Genomic DNA, 11125 nt, shown 5'->3' with positions numbered 1-11125 from the left:
AAACAGATTTAGAAAAGGAGCAGATTATATTAGAAGTTGTGTTCAGACCCAAATTTGAAGCCATAATTTTTGGTAATTATTGCAGCAACTTGCAAGGTGCAAATCTGAGCCAGGTATGTGTATTAATGAAATCTGCCAAGTTTAAAATTCAACTGGTGTGCCTGTTTCCAAGATTAATATGAGTTTTCCAATGTGCGATTTAGGCCACCGTCTTGTTAGATACAGGGCCATGGTTTAATCACAAATCAGTAGACTTGAGTTCATGACTATACTTGCCATGGTTGTTGAAGAAGGTGTTTGACCAGGGTCAGTTTGAAGTCTGAGAAGAAAAATATAGCATTACTGCAGTATAGGCTTGGAAACTTAGATTGATGTTTCCTTACCACTTCTAAATGGTACCTGCAGTGTTTCAAATTATTATTTTCTTTGAAGCAGATGGTGTTGAAGATAATTTTTTAGCCAAATATAAAAATGTCATCTTTGGATTTAACTTATGAAACACCCGTACGGTATTAGTACAGTGGCTATCAACACATTTGACATAAGGGAGTACTCACATCTTGTTTGCTTTTCTTATTAAAGGTTAATAATAGTAGAGAAATTCACTTAGAGGAGATGGTAACAATTAAAAAAAGGTTACATAGGCTACTGCACATGTGTACATTATATTTCATAGTGTATGTGACACTGATATTTTATACATACCTTTATAGACTTAACACACAGCTGTTGGAATACGAGACAAGATATACTATATATATACATTTAAAAAATAAAATGGAGCAATTACTTTTTCTCCTTTCGTATTCAGTTAAAAGCATACTAAAAAAAACAAAACGGTGATATAATTACAGATCTTTCTTCAGTTTTATATATTTAGTTAGATGTGATAAATCAGCACAGTCGACTCTTATATCAATTCACTGAAAGCTGGTCAACAGTTCACTAACATAATGAAAAGGGTCCATAACTGCACGGTGGCTCTTTAAGACGAGTGAAAGGAGGGGGCGCGGTTTCACACCCCGGGTGGGAAACTGGGGCGGGGTTTCGGAGTGGTGAGTGACAGCTTTTCAATTGCATTCAAAAGCTATGGCGCCCGTGGAACCCGGAACAGCCAATGGGATTGCGAGCGTACACGTTCCTGAAAGTTGAGCGGCCAATAGGAAATCCAAATGGGAGGTTTCACAACGCTGTGGTGCATCCAACGTGGGTACTGGGGCAATCGCTTTGGAGGAAAAAAAAAAAGAAAAGACGAGACCTATAGTGGATACGATCTGCAGTAGGAGGGGGAAAGCTGAATTTGGTAATAATCGGACTGCTGAGATTTTCTGGGGGGATAAGGCGCATCTGCTGATAAGCACTGTAAGAAAGTTACAGAGTGAGGATGAGGTACTGAGGTGATTTGCTTGGTGAAAGTTGCTGGAAGCGGCGGTGGTGTGGTAACAGCCAGTGTTGCACACTTCGTGTAAGAGACACGTACTATGGTGGTCTTCTGTTTTGCAGCAGCTGAGAAATCCTCCCCAGAGCAGTTTCGCTGCCCCCAAACTCTCACACTCGTGGAACTACGCAACTTCAAGTGGGTCAGAGAAGAGAAGTACTATACCTAAGTCCGAAGGAAAATCTAATGAAAGTTCCTCAGTGACAGGCTGCGGAGTATAACTGATTCTTGAGTATACCGCTGCTGCTCCAGAATTATGATTTAGGAGGTAAAATATTAGTAAATTAGCGAACATCTCTTGGATCCGTCAGTCCGAGCTCACGCGTTGAAGGAGAAGACTTCAGATTCGAAGATCCAGTTTACCAAGCGGCGAGCTTTGAGGACACTTCTTTTTAAGCCTTTTAAGGACAACTGCTTGCAACTTTGCATTTAGTTTTGGCTGCTGGACAAGTTTCTTATATCGTTTTGTTTAATGGTGATTCACCTTTGATACAGTAACACAGGGCACCGGCGGACAAAAAAAAACTCGACAAGGGGACTTCAAGGTTTTTTTTTTAAAAAAGTAACTTTACCCTTATAGGGGTACATGCTGTGGCAGTCTTCCGTTTTCACAATGTAAATGCAATTGTCGATCCTTCCAACAAGATTTTACGGGCAATAACATATAAACCAAGTACATTATTGATTCAGCGATATCAGATCAGCAATCTGCGGTGCTTTCTGGAGTAATCAGCCGCCGTGCTATTAAAAACTGGATACAAAATGGCGGCCACGTTGGGACAAATCGGATTGCTACCTTATTATTTTTTGCAATTAATTTTTCTTCTGAAACTCCCTGTCCACTTTGGGCTCAGTACTGATTTGCCCTGTGCTTCGAATTGTACATGCACCAATGACCTGGTAGACTGCAGCAATCTTGGTTTGACGGATATCCCGCAAGATCTGCCTGTCCATACAGTCTATCTGTGAGTACCAGTTACCGCTGTTATTGACTGACCATTAACTTTTTAAGGCCCTATCGCAGATCTGACAAGTTGAGGTGTACGAGATGAAAGCTGAGCACAGCGATAATTTAGAACATATTTTAGCCGAAGATAAAATCACCATGTGATATTCATTTAGATGGAAAAAAAAGATTGGGGATTGCAGCTGGTCAAATATTGAACGTACTAAAGATTAATAGGTAAATACTGTAGTTGCAGCTTTCGACTTTATTAATAACGGTTTTAAAAGTATATTAAATTATATTTTGTTCCTTTCAAATATTTTACTTAATTTAGAAAAAAAACGATTCAGTGCGTGCGTTGTCCGTAGTTCTGTTAAACAGCTGTATAAAGTCAATGATACAGTACCTTTAAATATTGGTAGCAAATTTGTTTTAAAAAGCTAACTTTCTATGTCAAAGAGTACAATTTTAAAACCAGAATTATAAGCAGAGACGTGTAGGAATATGGGTTTGTTTAGTTTGCAGAATTAAAAATGAGGTGTAGTAAACACGTGTATCTGTTTGAAAAGAGTAATACCCGCGGACTGGTATCGCAACCTTATAAATTCGTGTTAAACGAGGCCGCAGATAAGAGGACTCTTCTCAGCATCATTCAGAACAGCGAAGAGTCCAAATCCTCCGATAGACCTGCCCGTGCATTGTAATTTCTTAATTGTCAAATAAACGGAGATAACGTCTTTTGAAGAAATTACACTGAAGTCTGTATGTGTTGATGGCAGAGTTGAGAAAATTGTAACGTAAACTGTATTTTAGAATACGCCTTTTCTGACATGAATATGCCAACGAAACCTTTATTCATGAATTTAGATACTTAATTTCTACGGGTTTTATGGCTAAGATAGACATTGGACTGTTGGATTCGATTTTGCTGTAGTATTCAATGTTCATGAGAGCAGTACATGGAGTTAGGCAACTGACGCAAAAAATCTCTTCACTCTTAGGACTGAAACGTTTTATAGTTTTGATCCCATTCATCTGTTTTCTTGTGGGAAAACTGTAAAGTCAAGATGTGCTAAAGGCATGTTTCTCATCTTTATCCAAACAGCTTTTGTGCTGTTATTAAAGTTCAAGAGTCACTCTAGACTAACTTTTTAAAACGAGACGGGTGGTGGAGAAAGTCAGGTTTGCCATGAGGAGTGGTTCTGTACACGGTTTCATAAATTGTACATAGTAACCAATCTTATGAAAATAAATATTATTGTAGTTTAAAAATAGTGTATAATTCCGAGATTGTCTAATAACATAAACATACGTTGTAGCGTACGTTCTACCTGAGCTACTGTAATCCAAGTTTTAACCGATTTAAAAACCTTTACTGTGGTAATTATTTGCAGATGTATTGGCTATGCATAACGGCTATTAGAATATCTAGGACGGAGGTGCACATTTGTCATTAGTGCTATTAGGTCTACAGAAGAAAGCATTACATTTAGACGGTTTTCTAAACCTTTCCCTGCTCTGGCAGGCGCAGCAGGGGAATGCGAAGGAGTGTCCAGAAGTTTTAAGTCCTTAACTTTGATGAGTCGGTTATTTCAGCTGGCACAGTTAAAAAAGTTTTGGGGTTTCTTAGGAGCTGAGGTCGAAAAAAGCCCACATGTCATACAGCTGTGGCTCAAAATGCCATCACAAGCCAGTCATAATACCTGGACACAACAACAGATCTAATCATAGCAACACACTTTTGGTGCTTGTTGGTTAAACAACCAATGTCAGATAACAGGGATGTTCCCAAAGCTGTTTTACATTTGCATGACAGGTGTGCTGGTATCTATGTAGACAAATCGAAATTATTTAAATATTTTAACAAAACAGCTTCACTGTGCATATTGACCTGGAGGAAATTTAGTCTGGCAACAAAGATTTTGTGAAACAAAAAGACCCCAACAACTTAGCCTGCTATGACTTTACAGAAAGAAGTGCTCTTTGGTGCTACGCTATATGTTCTCTGCAGACATTGTCCATTTAGGTGTTGTAATATGTATTATGTTTGAAGAAGAAAGTTTCCCACTAATAAGGTAAAGGTGACTGTGAATGTGACTTTCAAAGTGCTGGAGTAAAACTGTTTAGAAAAAGGAATTTGTGAGCAGTAAAGTATTGATGTATTCAAAGTGCTGGAGAGAGTTTTCTCCATTAGTTTCTTAGACTTTAACTAAGCAGGTTTTGTGGATATAGGGTAAAAGAATTAGACACTTCTACAGAGAAATATGACCTCAGATGGGCAGTGTAAAAAGGCTGCTGCTAGTGAATGCATTTTGGGGAAAGGAACTTTTGTGAAGCTGGGTAAAATAGCTTTCCATCCTAGATATGTCTTCTCAAAGATTCAGTGCAGGAATCAATGATATGGTTCAATTCTGCATTCAGGTAATAATCACATTTGCTTTGGAGAACCAGCTATGAGTTCTTTTTTATTTGGTTCAAAACAGATTATTATTGAAACTTGCTATGCTGTTGTTTGCCTTTTCCCAACTGGTATGTTTGTCTGAACTAAGGTAGTAGAACTGAAGTTAGTTTTTAGTTTAACTCAAAAGTTTTTATTGGTTATAACTCTCCATAAGGATGTGGTGCAAACAAGTTTCTGTGGAGTTTATTTTGTATTGTGTTGTCGGCCGTCAGTTGTCTTTTGCATGCACGTTCATGAGTGAGTTTAAAACATATGCTTTGGTTGCAGTTCACATCAAACTTACAACTACTTGAGTTTGAGCACTGATGACTGTGAAAGTTTGAACACTGAAGTTAGTATCAATATTGTTTTTAGTTTTATTGTTTACAGTATAAGTGTATGATTGTATGTGTTTTTTTTAAAGCAATGAATTATTCCTCTAACAGTTTGAACAGATTCCACTCAGGAAGGCTCTGTGTGTCATATAGGAAATGTTCCTGTCTGCCATTATTTATAGTCATTAATCAAAGGTTTTGATATAACCTGACTTTTCTGAATACCGTCATTTTGTGTCACTCATTTGAGGCAGTTTTTACTGGCTCTGACTTTTAAGTAGTCTGAGGTCTATTTTTTTTTCTATAACCACCATTTTAATTTGATTAGACCCAAGTGTTTTTTGTACACGTATGGTGTATGACGTATGTGGTACTGTGTCTGGATTTGGAAAACAAAGGTCTGAAGTTTGCTCAGTGTGAGGGGGAGAGAGGAGAAGACAGCCCTTAGTCACTGAGACCAAGTCATTAGCATTTTTACGTTCTAGTTTCGGCACTTCAAAAGACCACATAGAAAAGTTTACAGCACACATTGTGTCGAGGAGAAGTCAAGAGTCTGAATGGCTCGAGTTGCCCCGTCTTCTTCATGGTAATGCTTGAGTTACTTTTTAATTTACACCCCAGCATTTTGGGGGGGTTCCCTGGTCCCCTGGGAAAGGCTACAGACATGGTTTTGAAAAAAGTTGGTACTTTTGTCTTGCTTTGCTATCTTTATTCGTGCACAGTATATGCACTCTTTGGATAATTCTAAAAAAAATGAATTGGCCTGTTTGTTCTTTTGAATAGAAATTAAGAGTCTGGATCCAATAGAATGCTAACTGAGCACAATTCAAATTGATTAAACTAATACAGACACCTCGGTGACCTGATATTTTAAATGAATGTCTATGTACTTTCCCCTAATTGAATTTAATGAATTTTTAATTAGTTCATTTAAATGCTGTTTAAACACACAAACAGTACTAATAAACATTCTTTTTGCCCAGCCCTGCAGTGCAGGAACTCTGTTTCCCTCCTCACCTCTGGGAGTCCTAAAGTTTGCTGCCAAGTGATTTATTAGGGGAATAAACTGTCCCTGTTATGTTTAGCAGCAGAAGCCTCTGTGGTGATGCTGATGTGACATTTAGGGTTGGTGTCAATGAAAACAAATGTGGCTTTCACAGTGAGCTGCTTTGCACGGACCCCAATTTGCATTGTGTACACAGAATTCCCCTTCTGGAGCATTTTTGAAAAACGTAAGAGCTTTCTAAGCTTCACTTTATACCCTGTAAAGGTTTGTAAGACAACTTAGAGCAATTTGGAGCAGATGTGTGATTTATTTTAAGTTGAATGCCTGTGGATTGTTGGCATCGGCCGAGACCAGACTTGATCACCATGGACTTTTTTGCTTTTTAGTGGCCTATCATAAAATTGTATGAATCTTAAGCTGGAAGAAAATGTAGTGACTTTATCGACCCTGTACTGCTCTTTTGATTTGTTGGTCGTCAGCCAAATGTTATGGCATAATTATTTGTTTAAAGCAGAGTTTTGTTTTATACTGTGGCATTATTATGTTACACGCTACTTATGCCCCAAGTGGTAAAGTGCAAGATATTTAGGAATAAAATGCTTTTGACACACTGCTGCACAAGAATTATAGCGTTATTCAGGCTAATGAAGAGTGGGGGAATGTCACAGAGCTTGTGGCAGTTCATGCTACAACTGTAAAGCTTGGAACAAGACTTTCTTTGAATGGAGATTTTGCAATGAATCATGTTAATTATCACACTTTGATCTGTAATAAAGTTGCATACCATTTATAATATTTGTCATGTTTATTAACTAATGAGAGAAGGGATTTATTTTAAAAACAGATTTTACACACTTTATATAAATATAGGAGAGAGGCATTTTTCTATTAAAGCAAAGTTTATCTATTGTAAAAATCACTCTAGCCACTATGTTTTCTCCAAACTGAAATGCAATCTAATTAAAAGCGAAAGGATAAAAAAGGAAAAATGCTTTCCTTGATCATGGGAAGTAAACAGTTGCTCTAGCATCTATTAGTTCATCTAATTTCCAGTTTAAAGTTTTTTTTTTATTGATGTCAGTTGTAACTTCCATTTGAGTGTGGTCCTTAGTTTTGTTGAAAGGGTGTCGAGGACAAGCCTTCCTATCTGCAGATAACTCGTAACTTGTGTGTCAACTGCTTTAACAGTAGCAAAGTTGGGGGGGGGGGGGGGGTTGTTAAGGTGCTCCTCAGCAGTATTTTACTTCAGGGAGGAAAAGAGTTTCCTAGGTAACCATGCAGACACGGCCTGTGTGAAAAATCAACCCTTAATGCCTTCCAGTTGTCCAAATATCATCCCCGCTGTCCTTCGTTTTCACAGCTTGCATGTGCTGCTGTGACCAAAAAGGGACAGTATGAAACTGCCAGAGTTCTTGCCTTTGTGTCAGGAGTCAAATAATAGGGGGACTGTTTGTCTGAATGCAGGGCCGCCTATTGAAGTGGCAGAATCCAAAAGTGAAATTACAATAACAACAACAGACGGCAGTGCAGGGAAACCTGACTCTTCCTGCAGGGGTTTCCGCACGAGAAGAAAATTTGTGGACACTTACAGTAGCTCGAGCTCTGTGTGATGGTGGAGCTGTGAAGAGCACACAAAGAGCTCAGAGGTGAAATCTGAAATCCTAACATGTAGCTTATTTGGGCAGCCTTTCTGTCAGAGTCGTTTCATGGAGCCTGGATTTGGCGCAAGCTCAATGCATGTGATGCACAACTAGAAACAAACTGATCCCTGATGTTTTACAGGCCTTTACTGCTGTACTGTTGGAAGTGTGCCTTGGAATTCATGTTTTAAACAAACAGTATATTTGTATGTGTAGCCATTGCAGAGTCTAAAAAAACTTAGCATTGTTCATTGTTGTAGTAATTTGTTTCTGGGGATTTCTTTTTTGTTTTATTACAGGTGCAGGGATTGGTTTTACTCAGAACGTTTCAGTCCTGTGGCTGAAAAATTGTGCCTCAGGAAAATGACAGCGCTACAGCTGTGGGTCTTGGCTGTCACACAATTAAACACTATAAATTGTAAAAGCCATCCTTCTTCAAAAACAAAGGAAAAGAATACGACAGACTTGTTTCTGAGTTTTTCATTGTTCAGATCTAGTAGTTTTTCCACACTGTGCGTGAGGAATATAAACTTTTTTCCATACATAAGGTACAATGAGGACCCCATATGTAAGTTATACATAAAGCTTTCTGATTGTTTGATTTGTGTGGCAGTACTGCAGGTGATTTTTAGCCATCGTGTTTTCAAATATACTTGGACACGCTGAGATTTATTACCTCTTTTAAAACAGTGATTCCCAAACTTGTTTCTACCAATGTCATCATCATAATAATAATAATAATAATTGCCTACACTTATATAGTGCTTTTCTATAATGATACACAGGTCACCACATGTACTGCTGACTATCTTAAAGTAGGCTGTGACTGGTTTGTAATGTGTCGTCTTTTTTAAAGCCCGATATAGCCCATATAGTGTGGTTCAATCATTGTTATTTGCATTGTGTGGAACAGCACCAACTTCTGAGGATCTTGAACTGACAGAAGATTATTAAACCGAGGAAATCACAAAGTGGCTGTTGATCACAAGTTCAGTATTTCAATGCAGGATCCTACATATGGCTGTCCTTACGGATCCTCACCCTTCATCTGTCCTGAAACGGCTGGAGTGGCATTTTTACTGTACCTGGCTTTAGCTGGTATTACTTGCCAGTATCAATATGGAATAAATTTAGAACAAGAAAAATGCTCATTGGTGGTGATTTTGTTACAACTTTGTCAGCTCAAATGCCAAACCAGAACCTTCTCGGTGATGTGTTGTTTTCAGGCCCTGGTAGCTGTCCTTCATGGAAATGTCATCAACTAGCTTTTGTAATTCAAACGCTTTTGAATCATGGTTCTCCATACAGAAGAAATGAAGAAGAAAGCAGGAAGTGACGTCTGATAGGTGAGGGGACAGGCAGCCCAGTTTGTGGGCAGGCAGTCTTCGTCTTCGTGAACGCAATATTTGGTTTCTTTTCCTCCACCAGACTCTCAATAGCTTAGTTGAACCCATAGTTGAACTCTTAATTTGTTTGATTTAAATATTTTATTTTATGCTCATAAACATTGCTTTGGATTTTATTACGGGTAAATTAAAACCTTCCAGAGCTGGCCTAATGGGTACATTAATTAAAACTGATGCTCCATTGAAAAATCAATTTGGAACAAATATTCCCAGACGCTGGGGTCACAAAGATCTGCATTGGGAAGGCTGTGTCTGAATCATCTTTTGTTAAAACGCACTTATAAAAATCCCTAATGCTTTGACCAATTGAGCCCAATAACTGAATTATTAAATTTTTTTTCAAGAGCTGGATAGCACAGAACCCTGGAGATCCTGAGGCTTTCTGAGTTCAGAGTTGGCTGTTGCCGAGCTAGAGAATCATTTTCAGAATTGCTGACTTGTTCATGGCGTGTAAAGAGACATCAGGAGTGCCTGCACAGGGAGAATTTTTTGAAACTCTGAGGGATTTCATCATAAACTTACAAGACAGTGTTTTTTTTTTTCCCTTCAGCCTTAACAGTGCATGACTGTATGAAAAGCGGCAGAGCCAGGTGCATTCCGCACTCTTTGCAAATCACGATGTGGAACGAGGAAGCTGGATCCATCCCATCAGTCCAAAGCATTTCCTTAATGGGTTTCCTGAATAGGCTGACTAGTGGTTTAGAAGCGCGCCCCACAGCCTCCGACATTATGATGTTTCCAGTTAAGTTGTACGGAATGAAAAAGTCTGGACTGTGTCTTTCTGCTGTCGGAGGAGGCTGGTGTCTGTCCAAGGGCGGTGTTTGCCTTAGGCGGGGAACAGGGGAATGAGCCTTCACCCCCATAGGAACGGGGTTTGTTTATGGTGTGGTGCAATAGGAAGCAATAACTGAATTCGCTGTGGGCCTCGTTTCTCTCTCACTACGTACCCAGCCATACAGAGGACGCGACTTAACAATTGTGGTCTGCTACGTCTCAGGTGTTTTCACGCTGTCTCATTGAATAATCTTTTTTTCTGCTTCGTGCACAATTTGTGCAGAGAAGGTGAATGCAAGGTGGCGTTGACGTTTTTTTAGGGAGCAGACTCTGGAGGCTGAAGAGGTGCTAATCTTGTTGAGGAATATCTCTCAGAAAAGAGAGTGGAGAAATGTAGGTGCTGTTCACTGTAAAAAACGCAGTAATTGCCTTGTCTTTTAGACCGCTTTTGAGGTAGTCAAGTTTATGAACACCACTGCATTACAAATATAATTTCGAATATACTGTAATGTAATTCGGGCCATTACAGATTAGCCTGAATTTAGAGCATTAAGCAATTCAATGAGCCGCATTCTGCTTGAATTCTGGGAGTGTACTTTTTTTTTTGTTTCAAGTCTCTTTTCTGAGAAGTGATGTAAATCTTAGAGGCTGAAAGATGGCAGTGCTCCACGAAACATTAACAACTGAATGGTATATATTGAAGCTGTTTGTGGTTTTTTGGGGACACACTTTGGAAGTGGAGCTGTAATCACGTGGGAGCAAATGATGTTTCTTCCCAGATATTACAGTTGGTATTTCTACCAGCCTGCAACTTTGGTTTTTGCTTTTGGGATAAGCGTTCTGAAGATTTAATTTGTATGTCCACCCCTCAGTTGTCTTTTGAGTGTTTTTTGCTGTCTTTTTACAAAGCTGGGTGATTTCCCTTCAAGTTGTCGTGACCTTGATAGAAAGGTGCTGCCCCGCCCCCAGAAATATTTGTTCATATTCTATTCTTAAAGATGTGTCATAAATATAGGTGCCCACCCCTCAAAAAAAGACACCTAGCACATGAAGTATTGGGCTATTCCTTATGAAATGAAATGATTGCAGCTGCAGGAAAATTCTGCATGAGTATAGACTGTATCAAGGATTTAGGAATAT

The 11125-nt window shown here is 38.9% G+C and overlaps 1 protein-coding gene across 1 annotated transcript in view; it reads left to right on the top strand.

The window, feature by feature from the left end:
* The first annotated feature begins 1312 nt into the window (after positions 1-1312).
* Positions 1313-11125, top strand: part of lrig1 (leucine-rich repeats and immunoglobulin-like domains 1) — a 55517-nt gene continuing 45704 nt past the window's right edge. Inside the window, exon 1 of the mRNA XM_088916121.1 lies at positions 1313-2403. Within this exon, the coding sequence (XP_088772247.1) occupies positions 2201-2403 (203 nt within the window). The 5' untranslated portion in view covers positions 1313-2200. The remainder of the gene's footprint in view (positions 2404-11125) is intronic.

The sequence above is a fragment of the Atractosteus spatula genome, chromosome 5, assembly GCF_055471065.1.
Source record: "Atractosteus spatula isolate fAtrSpa1 chromosome 5, fAtrSpa1.hap1, whole genome shotgun sequence".
Classification (NCBI taxonomy): domain Eukaryota; kingdom Metazoa; phylum Chordata; class Actinopteri; order Semionotiformes; family Lepisosteidae; genus Atractosteus; species Atractosteus spatula.
This window is presented reverse-complemented; position numbering and strand designations above follow the sequence as displayed.